This window comes from Oncorhynchus gorbuscha, linkage group LG16, assembly GCF_021184085.1.
Source record: "Oncorhynchus gorbuscha isolate QuinsamMale2020 ecotype Even-year linkage group LG16, OgorEven_v1.0, whole genome shotgun sequence".
Classification (NCBI taxonomy): Eukaryota; Metazoa; Chordata; class Actinopteri; order Salmoniformes; family Salmonidae; genus Oncorhynchus; species Oncorhynchus gorbuscha.
The window spans coordinates 40,560,821-40,577,859 of record NC_060188.1 but is presented as its reverse complement, the minus strand read 5'-3'; the positions used below and the strand labels follow the sequence as shown (position 1 = coordinate 40,577,859).

Sequence of the window (17,039 nt, the reverse complement as noted above, 5' to 3'; positions counted from 1 at the left end):
AATAAAATATCAGAAACTTTTAACATCCTACAGAGCACCATTAAATCCATTATTAAAAAATGGAAATAATAACCTGCCAAGAGAGGGCCACCCACCAAAACTCATGGACCAGGCAATGAGGGCATTAATCAGAGGCAACAAAGAGCAAAGATAACCCTAAAGGAGCTGCAAAGTTCCACAGCGGAGATTGGAGTATCTGTCCATAGGACCACTTTCAGCCATGTACTCCACAGAGCTGGGCTTTACTGAAGAGTGGCCAGAAAAAAAGCAATTGCTTCAAGAAAAAAAATAAGAAAAAACGTTTGGTGTTCGCAAAAGGCATATGGGAGACTCCCCAAACATATGGAAGAAGGTACTCTGGTCAGATGAGACTAAAATTGAGCTTTTTGGCCATCAAGGAAAACGCTATGTCTGGTGCAAGCCCAACACCTCACATCATCACAAGAACACCATTCTGTGGGGATGTTTTTCATCAGCAGGGACTGGGATATTGGTCAGAATTGAAGGAATGATGGATGGCGCTAAATACAGGGAAATTCTTGAAGGAAACCTGTTTCAGTCTTCCAGAGATTTGAGACTGGGACGGAGGTTCACCTTCCAGCAGGACAATGACCCTAAGCATACTGCTAAAGCAACACTCAAGTGGTTTAATGGAAAACATTTACATTTCTTGGAATGGCCTAGTCAAAGCCCAGACCTCAATCCAATTGAGAATCTGTGGTATAAGTTAAAGATTGCTGTAAACCAGCAGAAGTCATCCAACTTGAAGGAGCTGAAGCAGTTTTTCCTTGGAGAATGGGCAAAATCCCAGTGGCTAGATGTGCCAAGCTTAGAGAGACATACCTCAAGAGACTGGAGTATGACTGGGGACTGTAATTGCTGCAAAAGTTGGCTTTACAAAGTATTGATTTGGGGGGTTGAATAGTTATGCATACTCAAGTTTTTAGTTTTTTTGTTGTATTTCTTGTTTGCTTCACAATACAAAATATTTTGCATCTTCAAAGTGGTAGGCATGTTGTGTAAATCAAATGATACAAACCCCCCCCCCCCAAATCTAGTTTAATTCCCGGTTGTATGGCAACAAAATAGGAAAAATGCCAAGGGGGTGATGCCAAGGGGGTGAAAACTGTTATGTCAACTAATGTGAGGACAGCTAAATAAATTATGTGTAACAATTACACAGTTCTGCTGTTTTTCCATTTCATATTTTGAATAAAAATTGAGAAATTGCAGTTTGGCACTAGAATAATACATACAGGTGACTTTTAAACCATCATGATGATAAAATATCATCATGATGATGATGATGTGGCAAGTGACACGTTGCTTCTTGAAAATCCTACATCTTAACTTGACTGGTGACAAACTTGACTGGTAACATTTTTGGACTGTTTCAACAGTAGACCAATGAAAAAAATATCACTTGAGTGGATTTTTCTTTTAAGCATGGGCAATTTAACAATTTGTTTGCAACTCCCAGAGAATAGTGACTGTGCGTATGCTCTCTAAAATTCAGCTTGACGGATCATATAAAAAATAGATACATACGTTTTAATATCATATGAACAAACCAACGTGTTCAGGCCGTTTCCTTTTTGCGCTCTCTCACTCACATATACACACCAATCATATGATCATTAGCCAATTCTGCAAACTCCCATCCCATCTCCCTAGCCCAATGCTGCCATTTTCATTTAACTCACAAATCATGGATGGTTTTAAGATGGAGTCTTGCTTTTATCATGAAGATGAAGTTGATCTGATCTTTTTTTTTTCTTACTGTTGAATTATGACATACTACTGGGTTTCCCAAACTCGGTCCTGGGGTCCCCCCTGGGTGCACATTTCGTTTTTTTGCTCTAACACTACACCACTGATTGGAATAGTCAAAGCTTCACGATGGGTTGGTTATTTGAACCAGCTGTGTATTCCTAGGGCAAAAAACTAAACTTGGACCCAGGGGGGCCCATTAATGACTTTGGGGAACCCTGATATACTGTCTGTGACATACGCTCAGACATGGGCAGGAACCTTCTATTCAACCTAATGTTTGAGCATAACAACTGCTGAAAGGTTGCAGAGAATGGAATTGAACATATTGTTGGTTTTATTATTTACTGTACACTTCACTTCTGGGGATCATTTAACTGCAGGGATCATTTAACTACACATTTTAGAAAATAAACATGGCTGCTTAGAAAGAGAACAGACACAAATACATACAAAGGTGTTTATATTAAATTCCTATGCAAAATACTTGCATTTGACAGTTTGAGAAAAATGGCTATGGAAAGCTTGTAAAGCTAAAAAAAAGGCACGTTTTCCCTTTTCTGATATTCTTGCGTAAACGTTTCAGCGGTCTGTGCATGCATTAAATCAATAGAAAATATTCCTTTCTCTTTTTGTTGTTAAAATTTGATTCCTCCAATCTCACAATGATCAAGTCTTTTGAAGTGATTCACGGTCTAAACGCGATTCCAGAAGAGTTGAATCATTGTTTCATCCAGAAGGGTCAGTTAGTTTGTTGCCATGTCGCTCATGGTCAGTGTCAATCTTGCACTCCTGTTCTCTCTCTTTTTCACATTCTCTATCCACCCAAGTCCTCTGGGAACCGATTTGAGTGCACACTCTCACTACATTAATCCATACTGGTAGGGGACCTGGTGGGACGTCTGCAGGGAAAACAGGTGGGTCTGGCTGGCGAGAGGGGAGGCTGGGGTTTTAAGGCATTGTGTCATGGTTTAAGGCATGATGAAACAGAAGCGGCTTGACACTCCCATCTTTGAATTTTGGTATCTGGTTGCTGATGATCTCGGCCAGCATCTCAGGGAACTCCACACTAAGGGATTTATTCACAAAAGTGTAGAAGCAGATCTGCAGGAGGCCCCCCACCATCTGTGGAAACAACCAGGTATTTTTTTTAGAGGTCTTTCACTAAGAGCACAATGGCAACAACACAGCAACATGCCAGGGTGCGTAGTTACAGTTTGGTACAGCACACACTATGTCAAACCACTCATTGATGCCATGATGAACAACTTTGATATTGATAGCATAGCTGGAAAATTAAGCTTGTAATACATTCTAACGGTCTCATCTCTAACTCAAGAGGTTCACAAATACACACACACACAAAAAACAGTCTTGCTTGCTCTTAATACATATTGGATATCTAACAGGTATTCAAGTCACACTCTTCCAGACTTGACTCCCTGATATAAGGTACTCCAACCAAGAGGAAACAGGTTGATTTATTGGTATGCTGACGAGTAGAAGAGGTGATGAGTATGCATGTACGCTCATTCATTTAATTTTCTTTGTGTTTATTAAGCCAGGATAGTCCTGGGTTCCATAACTACCTGGAAAACGTCGGCAAGTGTTGCTGAATGCTGTTGTGTGGCTGTGGGAGCAGGTGGGCTCAAACTCACCTCCTGCATGGAGTCCAGTAACTTAGTGAGTTGGTAGAACCTCTGCCAGTTCTGGCTGGAGTTCTCTTCCCGCTTGACGATGGCCTTCCCCAGCTCCTTGATGTAGGTCATGCGGATCTCATCAAACACAGCCTGGCTCTTCAGTCCATCCTTTGGTACTGTGGGGGGGGGAACAAGCAAGGGAGGGGTTCAAGTAGACATAACATCTTACTCATCGTGCATGATTTGTTTTAGTAGGCAATGTACGTCAATATAGTAGGCAATATACGTCTCCGTCGTTAAAAAAAGGCATAATAAAGATGTCAAGGACGCAACCTCACTCAGTCAACCAATATTCACACAATAGAAACTCGGACATTCAGTTAGGTTAGGCCAGGAAGGAGTCTTTCAGTTTTTACCCAAAGAGTCTCCCAGTCTGAAAACTGCCCATAATCCTGCCACTAACGTCTCGCCACTAGAGTCTCATAGAAACCCCCCTCTGTCCCATCACAACCACACTTAGGTATATGGAAAATATGCAAAACCACAGGTAACAATGGGTTTTATGAGGCCCTATTCTTCCCTGATGAGAGCCAGATGAAGGATCTACCCTGGACTGAAGGGTTCTGGGATCTTGGACTTGGGCCCAGGCAAAACTGCACTCAATGGACAAGAGATTATGCAAAACAACACAGGAGGTAAATCGTCAAATACTCTCCAATTGTCTTATCAGATGAGAGATACAAACTGGCTTTCCCCTGTATGCTCTGGATAAGAGCGTCTGCTAAATGACTTAAATGTAAATGTACTTTTCTGGTTTGGATGTAGCTAGTGATGTCTTTATTCAAACAAGAAAGAGACAGATTTTATGCCTCCAGTCTAGAATAACTGACAAATGACTATTCGGATCACGGTTTTGAGTCACGGATCGGATCATTTTTCGGATCAGCCCCCCACCCCCAAAAAGTGAGACAAATATAATTTTGCTTTCCATTTATTACTTAAAGAACACTTAAAGCAAGAAACTTTTCAATATTTAAATAAAATCTTAAAATAAAATATTCAATGCGCAATTGTTAAATTAAAGTGCAATATACCTTTGAACAATAGTGAATGAAATCCTTGTTTTCAGAGGTAGGATCATGGACACAGACGTTGCAGTTCCAGTGCTCAATAGGGTTGTAACCGTCTTGAGGGGTTTGAGTGCCTGGAGGACCTCCTCTGCCACTTTTAAGTCATCATCAGACAAGGTGACGATGTCTTCATTTTTTTTTCAGGGTGTTGTCTGTCAGTGCAGCGTATACAGCTGCCTGCTGCTCAAGATAGAGCTCCAACATGTCATCTTGTTGTGACATCGTGTATGAGCTTGTGGGTCGGTAGCTGTAGCATTTCTTGCTTGGTCTTAAGCACATGAGCGGCTGTTGTGCTCCGGTGGAAAAATAAACCACCTTCCTGATCCTCCCAAGGAGGTGGTCCATCTGGTTCACTGAGATTCCCCTTCGGGATGCTAAATTGATCACATGTGAAAAGCAAGCTACCTGTGGCACCAGTCCAGTTTCTATCACTGCACTTACTTGGTTCTTGGCATTATCTGTGGTGGTTGGGATATTGCTATTGGGCCTCTCTAGCTTCCACTCTGCTCCTGGCAGTACCTGCGCCAGATTTGTGCCTGTGTGACTCTCATAGGAGGGGGCGTGTCTGTAGCACCGGACTTGGCATCTGCCACTCCTCTGTGGTGTAGTGAGCAGTCACAGTCATGTAGCTTTCCGTTGCCCTGGAGGTCCACCCGTCTATGGTGAGGGCAACAGAGGATGCCCTGGATAATTATTTGACAATTTTGATATTTTCCTTTTCATAAAGATCTGGCACGATCTTCATACTGAAGTGGGTGCGCGAGGGGATTTCGTAGCATGGCTCAAGCACTTTCACCATATTTGTAAACCCTTTGTTTTCCACAACAGAGTATGGCCTCATGTCTGCAGTGATAAACATCCCAATAGATTTGATGATGGCTTTAGCCTGGTCTGATTCTGCAGCAAAGGGCTGCTTAAATGCCGCGGTGAAGTTATGTTCTCTTGGCTGAGTTGAGCTCCAGTCACTGACACAACGGGGTGATGACGCTTTAAATGTGTGGCCATGCTCGATGTATCTCGATGTATTTCCACGATCATAAGGCTTTGTTGTGGCACAATGCCTTCACACCGTAATGGTGTTGTCCACCCCCCTTCTTCCGTCATCATATTTGACAGGGAAGACAAAATGCTCCCATACATGAGACTTAAATGAAGCGGGAGGCTTTTCCAGTTCTTCAGCTCCTCCGCTAGCCATGTCTGTCACTGCTCTTTTGTCTTCTTTGCATTTTGCAACGCGAGCTTCCAGGATAGATTCGTTGGGATTCAACATGCCCACAGCACGCATCTGTCTTTATCTTTTCACTGCAACGGCAGTAAAACTGTATTTCACACACTGATGGTTAAAATTTGCAATAGATCGGCGGTTCATGGATCAACTCCGGTCCGTTACACCACTACTATTTACAATACTAACAGGAGAGAGGACTGTAGATCTATAATAGCAGGCAATACGTCTACATCGATCAAAAGTGGTCGCCTGGCGTATTTCATTTAACTTTCTAGTTGGAATTCTGTTGATAACATTATCGATGAGCCAATTAAAATAAAACACTTGAAAACCTGTACATTCTGTCCTGGTTGGAAATAAAATCAAGGAAGATTGCTCACTGGTTTAAAAAGAAAAAGCACAGCTCTGCATGTAAATGTAATTTTCATTTCCTTAGGAAGCAATCAAAACACACTAAGTGTGTGCGCTTTCCAAAACCACTCATTTTGAGTCATTTGAAAGGCATAAAATAGTTTTTTTCCCAGTCAACAATGCTGCAATAAATAGTATCTTCTGCTTAAATATGGTTTTGTAATGGCTTGTCACGGTGGGAGTTTTTTCCCCCTCCTCAGGCCTCATTTGTACAAAGCTCATTCAAAAGCTTCAGTTTGTCTGGTTTCCCTCCTCTTTTTCTTTTCTCCACTTTTTTTTGAATACATCTGAGAAGTCAAGAAAATGTGTTCTGCTTTTCCCCAGCAAACTGCATCGGACGGCCATAATGAATAAGTGTTTTAATCTATGGATTAATTTATGTTATTTAACATTTGAAATGTAAATATGTTATACCTGTGCTGAGCAGCAGCAGGACTTTCATACACAGGTACTCGTCGTAGGACACCTGCAACCTCACAAACTCAGTGGAGATCTTCAGCATCTGCTCACACTGGTCGGTCATATAGGGCAGCTTCATCCTCTCACTGAGACACACACACAAAGTGACAGTTATAATCAGACCAACACCCCGTTTCACTCTCTGCAATTCACATAGTGTATAATGACAGTGACAGTTATGCCTATAATACTGCTGAAGATACAGAGTGTTGTGAACCTGGGCTAAGAAATCAGCCCTAATAGAATGTACAGGATTTCCCCACTTGGATGTATTCCCATTTTATTGTGTTACAAAGTGGGATTAAAATGGATTTGTCCTTTTTTGTCAATGATCTACACAAAATGCACTAATTTCAAAGTGGAAGACCATTTGTACTTTTTTTTTATTAAATGAAGAATAAAACACTAATAGAACTTGATTAGGTAAGTGTTCACCCCCTGAGTCAATACATGTTAGAAACACCTTTGGCAGTCTTCTTGGGAAAAGAGCTTTCTCTGCACACCTGTATGGTGCAATATTTTCGCAATATTCTTTTCAAAATTCTTCAAGCTGTCAAGTTGTTGGGATTCATGGCTAGACAGCAATCTTCTATTCTTATCATAGATTTTCAAGCAGATTTAAGTCAAAACTGTAACTTGTCCACTCAGGAAGATTCACTGTCTTCTCGGTAAGCAACTTCACTCTAGATCTGGCTTTTGTGTTTAATGTTATTATCCTGCTGAAAGGTGAATTCCTTTCCCAGTGTCTGGTGTAAAGCAAACTGAAGCAGGTTTTCCTTTAGAATTTTGCCTGCGCTTAGCTCAATCTGGTTTCTTTTCATCCTGAAAAACTCCCCAGTCTTTGCCGATGTCAAGCATACCCATACCATGATGCAGCCTCCACCATACTTGAAAATGAGGAGGCAGTTACTCAGTTATGTATTGTGTTTTCCCTAAACATAAGGCTTTGCATTTAGGCCAAAAAGTGTATTCCTTTGACATGTTTTTTGTTTGTTGTTGCAGTATTACTGTAGTGTCTTGTTGTTTGGAATATTTGTATTCTATATATTTGTATTCATTCCACTCTGTAATTTACGTCATTGATCCATCCTCAGTTTTCTCCCATCACGGCCATTGAACTCTGTAGTTGGTTTAAAATCACCAATGGCCTCATGGTAACATCCCTAAGCAGTTTCCTTCCTGTCCTACAGCTCATTTCAGAAAAACGACTGCATCTGATGTGTCTGGATGATTTAATACTTCATCCACAGCAGAATTATTAACTTAATGACTAAAGACATTATATGTCTGATTTGTTATTATTACCCATCTACCAATTACTGACCTTTTTTATGAGACTTTCGAAAAGCTCCCTGGTCTTTGTAGTTGAATCTGTGCTTGAAATTCAATACTTGACTGAGGGACTTACAGATGTTATGTATGGGGGAAAGAGTAAGGGGTAGTCATTCAAAAATCATGTCACACAGAGTGTGTCCATATAACTTATGTGATTTGTTAACACAAATGTTTACTTCTTAACTATTTTAGACTGGCCTAATCAAAGGAGGTGAATACTTATGCAACGACTATATTTTAGTTATTTAATTTTTATTAATTTATATATAGAATTATCTTTTCACTTTGACATGGAGTATTGTGTAGATCAATGGACACAAAAAAAAAAAATATATATATATATATATATATATATATATATATATATATATATATATATATATATATATATATATATATTTCAATCTAACATTGTAATGCAACAAAAGGTGAAAAAAGTTCAAGGGGGTGTAGACTTTTGGTAGACCTACATTTTTCATTCCAGCAATATAGCTTTCCTTCCCTCCCTCCAGAAAGGCTCTGCTTGAACTAGCTATCTATAGAAATCCATCCACCAACCAGGCTACCTTTCTCATCTCCAGAGCCCCCAGCCAGCTTCAGCCCTCCCAGGTGTCTCTGATGCTCTGGACTTACTCATTAATAACCAGGTCAGGGGCGAAGCACAGCATACCCCCGTTACACTGCTGGTAGGAGCGCCAGCCCAGGCCAAATGACATGAGGAACAGCCAGGAGCACTGCAGCAGAGTCATCTGATCATCCAGGTGAAGGTTCCGGAACCCTGCACGAACAGACAACACACAGAGCATTGTTCAGGATTGCAGTGTTGTTAGTGTTGGTCTTTTGAGTAATATAAACTAAAAAATCTACGTCGCTTTTTCAGGACCCTGCCTTTCAAAGATAATTCGTAAAAATCCAAATAACTTCACAGATCTTCATTGTAAAGGGTTAAACACTGTTTCCCATGCTTGTTCAAAGAACCATAAACAATTAATGAACATGCACCTGTGGAACGGTCGTTAACAGCTTACAGACGGTAGGCAATTAAGGTCATAGTTACTCTGAAAAACACCAAAAGAAAGATGCCCAGGGTCCCTGCTCATCTGCTTGGACGTGCCTTAGGCACGCTGAAAGGAGGCATGAGGACTGCAGATGTGGCCAGGGCAATAAATTGCAATGTCTGTACTGTGAGACGCCTAAGACAGCACTACGGGGAGACAGAACGGACATCTGATCGTAGTGACGCCTCAAGCACTGAGATGCAGTGCCTTAGACCGTTGCGCCACTCAGGAGCCCCATAGACACTAAGATCGGGCAGAGCAATTCCAATACACTGTATTGCAGCCATGTAGTGACCATGTAGAATGTGCAGCACACCCTTTGACTCGCACAGCCAAGTCAAAGGGTCGCCAAATGTGACTAAATGGTTGCAGTCTGTAGCCCTGAAAGTGGCCTTTAATTGCAGTTCAATTGTCTCTCACTGTTGACACTTCAAAAGTGGAAGTGTTGAAAGTCTTTTCAGATCATATTTGCTTATGTAAGATTTCTCCACAAGTCCTTCCCTTCCATGCTAGCTGGCTGCTGGGCGAGACCAAGGCAGAGAGTAAATACTTGGGGGCGATTACCAAACCATGTGCCTTCTTTCTCATGATTAGGGGCTGGGTGTCAACTCAATCCCATTCCATGATCGATAAAATAGAAAATCATGAGATGAATTGAAAATATTATAATTCATTTGAAAGTCCTAGACCTAGTTCATTTCCTGAAATCACCTGAGTTGAAATGGAATGGACCAAGCCTAGCCCATTATGGTTAGTCAAATTAGTGCTACAATGGTCCCTGCTGTCTATGGTCAGTGTTAATGGAGGTGTACCAGGTGGTCTTACCTGGTAGGGACTTGGCCCACTTAACAGCTGAAACGACCTGCTGTCCGCCCAACCTGTTGAGGGTGGTCATAAGGCGGGTGGAGGTGTCGGGGATGGTGCTGTCGTAGCCAGAGTAAATGGCCTCTGGCTCAATGGCTTTAAGCAGGGACAGCATGGTGGGCACCAGCTGGGGCATGGACTTTGGGATCAGGGTACAGGCCCTTTCATCAGGTGCGGGAGCGTTTGTCTCTGTTGTGGCCTGCTGACCTTTAAATCGGATCAGCTTCTTGTTTTTCCTTGCTGCAAAGACCGAGAAGAGAGAGCGAGAGAAGAGAGAAGAAAGCGCTAATCAGTCATTTTCTCTGTTAACCCATAACACTCTAAGCCCTGTCTAAGCCAGAGGAGGGTGGTGGGGGGGGTTCTACTAAGCTGTATGAAATTGTTTTAAGAAGGTCATACCGAGGATCATTTAGCGATTTGATTTAGAATTTTAGGACTCCTTGAAGTATAAAAAAAAAATTGATTCAACAATTACTTTTCCCCTTACTGCTATTTGCCCATAGAAATGCATTGAATAACAGATTCACTACATGGAACAGATAATCCGTCCCAAAAAAATCAAAAGGAAATGTGTTCTGTCCTATATCTAAGAGATATAAGAAAGATCAGGAAACATTTGTTATTTTAAAAATATATCAAAAGGAAATGTGTTCTGTCCTATTGTTTGATTGTTATATTATGCTAATTTGATTTCCGGGGGGGGCGTGGACATCGACCTTAGAGGGTTATGGCTAGCTATTGTTTCCCACCTAACCTAGGTGGTGACAGTGTATAGACCACACATACCCTATTCATAACAAAAATATGCAGCCTATAAGATGCTTTATCAGATTACCTCAGCTACAGTTTGTGCATAAAGGTAGGTCATCCACATTGTGTTACGCTTCAAAAGGGTACAGAGTTCAAGGTTTTATTCATTGAAACGAAGAAACTTACTTTCTTGTGTATTTCTATGGGTCTTTAAAAAGAGCAGCACAACCCAAATAAAACAATGTATTTTGGATTTGTTTAAAAAACTTTGATCGATTTATCTTTTCTGTTACAATATGTGCCGAGTGCCTCCGGTTGTGAGGGTTACCATCAAAAATTATGTATTTTCCCCCCCTCCTTTTTTCATTTCCTCCATAAATGTTTCTATGGCAACTAAGAGCCTTTCTGGTACGTCCCCAGGTTTTGGTTGTCTGCTGATGCACCCGCATACGTCAATGTATTTTTTCCGCCCACTCTGATTCGTACATCTAAATCATTAACAATTTCATACCCTGCAGCACTGAATTAATGAACATATATACATAACAAGAAGTGCATCAACGTGAACTATTGTCCATGACCATTTTTTTGTTGAAGTCCACAGTGGCAGAGGAGAGCTAACGTGAGCCTTCTATCTTTCTATGGCTCAGGGACATGAGAGGAACTGGGTCTGAGCGAATGATTGTTGTTGATCACTGGCTCTGACCCTTGTTTGAAACACTGGGCCAGAGATGATACATTAGGTTAGCTCATGTCAACATAAACTCTGGGAATCAAGGCCCTCTACTGATTTATGTGAATCCAATACTAAATCGTACCCCTAATCACAACCTCTATAGGGAACAAAACATATAAAGCCCTGCCTTTCAGAGAGAACACATTCTGAAAATGTCCTCTGATTAAACTTTGCTGAATAAAACTTATGCTTGCCATAAAACTGTGTATATACACTACACTTCCACTTATATGGGAACAATATGAATGTGAATGTGTTGGTGCCACTTACCTTCCAGGTTCATCCCTGCTTGGAGACACTTGCGGAAGCGGCACGCCGGACAGTTCTTCCTGCGGATCCTGTCTATGATGCAGTCATTCCTCCCGGCACACAGATAGTTGTGTTGTCCTGGCGATGGAGGAATAAGGTAATTACTAGCAAGAGGGTTGAAGATGATTAGCCCAAGCACTACAGGTTGCCACCACACCAAACACCTGTCTGACTAAACCTGCCGGCCACATGACATAACAGTCAGCAGCCAACACTTAAGGTGACAGCTCGTTCACTTTCTGTGGTTGACACCCCTCCACGGCCAGCCAAAATAGTAGCCTAAGTTTTTTTAAACAGGGATGAAGAGATTTTCACTTATTCTTTTTATACTCTGCCTATGCCCTGGGTGTAATGTTTTTAGCTGTTGACAATGTGTCTGAAGTCAGATTAGTAGTTTTAAATGAGTGGGGGTTGATTGTTTGACAGAGCCTGGATAATGTCAGCGGAACATCATCTTTTGCCAGATTAACAAATTCCTTGAGGTCATACTATAATATAAGCAACACGTAACCAACTCATCAGTGGTCCCTTACAACATTTCACTGTTTAAAAAAAAGGACCCTAGTTAATCTATTAATATACTGATAACACTTTTAAAACCAACTAATAAAGAATACTTATTAATGAAACCAAATGCTACAGGACAATCGTCCTATTGATGTGATATCTTTAAAAAAAAAAAACGTTTTAAAATAATGTAGTCACATTTAGTGAAAGGTAGTTGAAAATGTTTACAGCCAAGCCAGGAACACAGCCAAAGCTCTGCAGAACAATGCCAACCTGGAACCGGCAACGTCAAATCCAGCTAACTGTAATGCAGTGCTAACTCAGCCTCTAAGTCCAAATTCTGTTCACAGTCCCCAAATCCAGAACAAATTCAAGAAAGCATACAGTATTATATAGAGCCCTTATTGCATGGAACTTCCTTCTATCTCATATTTCTAAAAAAAAACAGCAAACAAAACACAGATAAAACGGCACAACGCCTCTCCCCTATTTGACCTAGACAGTTTTTATGTATGCATTGATATGTAGGCTGTTTGCCTTTTTTAAATCTATGTAGTTCTGTCCTTGAGCTGTTCTTGTCTAATGATGTTTTGTATTATGTCATTCTGTATTATGTTTCATGTTTTATGTGGACCCTAGGAAGACGAGCTGCTGATTTTGCAACAGCTAATGGGAATCCTAATAAAATACCAAATACCCCAAAAATTGGCTATATCGTCAAAAACATGTCTGGTTATGAATTTAAATTCAGGCACGTGGTTAAAGAGAAATGTCAAAATATTTCAACTTCATATTCATCATCTCCAGCACCACCCTGACACCAACATATGTGAAAAAGGGCGCATTTCCAATGACATGGATGTGCATCATGTGATTTTAACCAATTATGATGATCATGAAATTGGAAACACATCTTACTCTGTTTTTTTCACTACAAAACATAGAAATTTCACAAACACTACATGACCAAAAGTATGTGGACAACTGCTCGTCAAACATCTCAATCCAAAATCAAGGACATTAATATGGAGTTGGTCCTCCACTTCGCTGCCACTCTTCTGGGAAGGCTTTCCACAAGATGTTGGAAAATTGCTGTGGGGACTTGCTTCCATTCAGCCACAAGAGCATTAGTGAGGTTGGGCGCTGATGTTGGGCGATCAGGCCTGGCTTGCAGTCGGCTTTCCAATTAATCTCAAAGGTGTTCGATGTGGTTGAGGTCAGGGCTCTGTGCAGGCCAGTCAAGTTCTTATACACCGATCTCGACAAACAGTTTCTGTATGGACCTTGCTTTGTACACAGGGGCATTGTCATGCTGAAACAGGAAAAGGCCTTCCCCAAACTGTTGCCACAAAGTTGGAAGCACAGACTCGTCTAGAATGACATTGTATGCCGTAACGTTAAGATTTCCCTTCACAGGCATTAAGGGGCCTAGCCTGAACCACGAAAAACAGCCCCAGACTATTATTATTTACAGTTGGCACTATGCATTGGGGCAAGTAGCGTTCTCCTGGCATCCATCAAACTCAGATTCGTCCGTTGGACTGCTAGATGATGAGGTGTATTCATCACTCCAGAGAACGCGTTACCACTGCTCCAATGGTGGCGAGCTTCCCACCACTCCAGCCGATACATTTTAAATTTAGGCTTGTGTGCGGCTGCACGGCCATGGAAACTCATTTCATGATGCTGCCGATGAACAGTTTTTGTGCTGACGTTTGGAACTCTAATGAGTGTTGCAACCGAGAACAGACCATTTTTATGCGCTACGCACTTCAGCACTCAACAGTCCCGTTCTGTGAGCTTGTCTGGCCTACCACTTCGTGGCTGAGCCATTGTTGCTCCTAGACCTTTCCACTTCACAATAACAGCACATACAGTTAACCGGGGCAATTTGACAAATTGACTTGTTGGAAAGATGGCATTCTATGACGGTTCCACGTTGAAAGTCACTGAGCTCTTCAGTAAGGCTATTCTACTGCCAATGTTTGTCTACGAAGATTGCGTGGTTGTGTGCTGAATTTTGTACACCTATCAGCAACGTGTATTGCTGAAAAAGCCAAATCCAATCATTTGAAAAGGTGGCATTGTTCTAAAATTGACCCTAGAAATAGGACTGTTAGGATTAGGAGATCTGGAGAGACCGGGTCAGTCAATTACTAATATACTAATACTCTTAGTAAAAGTATTTATCTTCAATTCGCAATCTGTGGATTCTATCCGATTAGAAAGATTGAAATTGTAAGTTAAACATCACAGCATAGTTGAAAGATATGTGTTGTGTAGAAACCCGAAGTGGGTGGCCAGCAGAGATAGATGGGATGGGCTGAGGGAAGCTGAGGGTTGGGATGTGGAATTAGAGACAAGTCGGAGTGGAGTTTCTGGTGTTTGTACACATGCATATACACACACACACTCTCATTCAAATAAACACATACAAGAACACACACATACATGTAATAGTGCCAGACATGCACACAAACATATACAGTTGGCATTGTTGTTATGATTTTAGTTGTCCTTGATGTCCTTTGTTCAAAATGTATTATTTTGTTTTATTATAATTATTTGCATTGTTATTTGCTGTTTTCTTCTGTCTTTTCCTTGTTTATTTTTAGTTAATTCTCTTAGTTGTTGGTGCATTGGGGGGGTTCTTTGGGGTGGGGAATGGAATTAATTGTATTTTTTATTTTTATTCTTGGAGGGACGACTGTGGGAGGGGTCTCGAATGGTTGAGGGACAGCTATTGGAGAACAGTGGGGGGGATCTTGGAGGGTTCGGGTTCACGTTTTTGTCCTGGTGGTAGATCTGTCCATTGACCATTGCTTCTGTGTGTCGCTCTGAATGGGAATCTGTTGAATAACTGGTATGATGTAGTTGTTGAGCGCCCTCACTGCAAGTATATTGTATGTTTCGGATATAAATAAAATAATATAAAAAATAAGTGTTGAATCTCGCTCTTCTCAAATATCTCCAGTGCTGCCCGTGGCAACGTCATTTTGCCGAGTCTACCTTTAAGAAGAGAAATAGGCGGGGTTAAGCCATTTGTGGCTGTGGTAACTAGTGACAACTGCAGCCATGGGAACAGCAGCCATTGCAAACAGCAGTGCAAACAATCCACCCATAAACTAAACAAACAGTGCCAGCTGAATCCCAGAAGCATCCGCTCTCTAATCCCTTCGTCATACTATAGGCTAGTGAAGACGACTTGGCTGGAGGTGCGAGGCTAGCCCTGTTTGCCAAGCTACCTCCAGTCCTACTAAGAACATGATCAGGATGAATGGAAATAGTGGGAGATGGAAGAGGGACGGGAACTCTTGTTGGAAGCAATTTCCATCCAAACATTACTTAGGTGTCCTGTTAGTAAGAGAGCTGCTGCTGCGAGAATCCCAGGGGTGCGTTTATACACAATATCATGCTATGCCTTACCGTCAGAAAGTATTCACACCCCTCGACTCTTTCCACATATTGTTGTGTTAAAGCCTGAATTTAAAAAGGATTAAACCCCCATAACGTCAACGTTGAATTATGTTTTTCCATCTTTGTACTAATGAATAAAAATGAAAGGCTGAAATGAGTCAATATGTTTTCAACCCCTTTGTTATGGCAAGCCTAAATAAGTTCATGAGTCAAACATTTCTTAAGAAGTCACATAAGAGTTATACTTAAACTAAATCTTTAATAGTGAGAGCTTTGCAATAGCGATGGCTGGTCGACAAATCACCGTTTCTGATGATCTGTTGAGAGCGGCGAGACAAAAGTACAACGGTCTTTTATAGCCAAGATTACACCTCTTTCAACCTACATGACGAACAACAGATATATAGAATGGGTCACAAGGTTAAGATTTGTATGAAAGATACCTATTATACATAGCAGACAGTATCTGCTGTGTCAACAGTTTTCATTGTATAGAGACCAGTGTCTGTCCCTCCGACTCCAAACTGGAGCCATCTCTCCCTGGTACGGTATAGAACAGAAACATTAACTCATGCTCTGGATTGCTCATTAGGTTTTATCACCCAAAAGACATGGCAAATCTCCTGTCAGTGTTATCTCCCAGAGGCCCATCCTCAGTAGAACACACACACACACACACACACACACACACACACACACACACACACACACACACACACACACACACACACACACACACACACACACACACACACACACACACACACACACACACACACACACACACACACAATAGTTAAGAATATTGTATTATGTTGAATAAAACAACCATGATGCAATTAAAGTATTATAACATAATCTTGCTACCATTTCCCCACACATACAATTCTCAGTCGAGCAGTGAATTTTAAAGACAGATTAAACCACAAAGACCAGGGAGGTTTTTCAGTGACTAGCAAAGGGAACCTATTGGTAGATGGGTAAAAAAAAGAAAGACATGGAATATCCCTTTGATATCCCTTTGAGCATGGTGTTATTAATTAAGTTATTAATTACACTTTACACGCAGTCACTACAAATATACATGCGTCCTTACAAACTGATTTGCCGGAGACGAAGGAAACCGCTCAGGGATTTCACCATGAGGCCAATGGTGACTAAAGCTGCAATATGTAATATTTTGGAGAACTGACCAAATTCACATAGAAAGTGAGGTATAGTTCTGCCATTTTTATTCAAAGCAAGTCTAAGATGGTTATGGAAAATATATTTCACAGCGGTTAAGATGGTATAGAATAGAGCTAAGCACAGGCAAAATCCTAGAGGAAAACCTGGTTCAGTTCAGACACTGGGAAATAAATGAATCTTCAGCAGGACAATAACCTAAACACAAGGCCAAATATACACTGTAGTTGATTACCAAGA

At 41.2% G+C, this 17,039-nt stretch overlaps 1 protein-coding gene across 3 annotated transcripts in view; it reads right to left on the bottom strand.

Moving 5' to 3' along the window:
• Positions 1–604: 604 nt before the first annotated feature.
• Positions 605–17,039, bottom strand: part of LOC123998756 (glucocorticoid receptor-like) — a 97,388-nt gene continuing 80,953 nt past the window's right edge. For all 3 annotated transcript variants that reach the window (XM_046303880.1, XM_046303881.1, XM_046303879.1), the window contains 6 exons: positions 11,652–11,768; positions 9,857–10,135; positions 8,607–8,751; positions 6,594–6,724; positions 3,429–3,586; positions 605–2,895 (listed from right to left, as the gene is read on the bottom strand). In XM_046303880.1, coding sequence (XP_046159836.1) covers positions 2,722–2,895; positions 3,429–3,586; positions 6,594–6,724; positions 8,607–8,751; positions 9,857–10,135; positions 11,652–11,768 — 1,004 coding nt within the window. In that variant the 3' untranslated portion in view covers positions 605–2,721. The remainder of the gene's footprint in view (positions 2,896–3,428; positions 3,587–6,593; positions 6,725–8,606; positions 8,752–9,856; positions 10,136–11,651; positions 11,769–17,039) is intronic.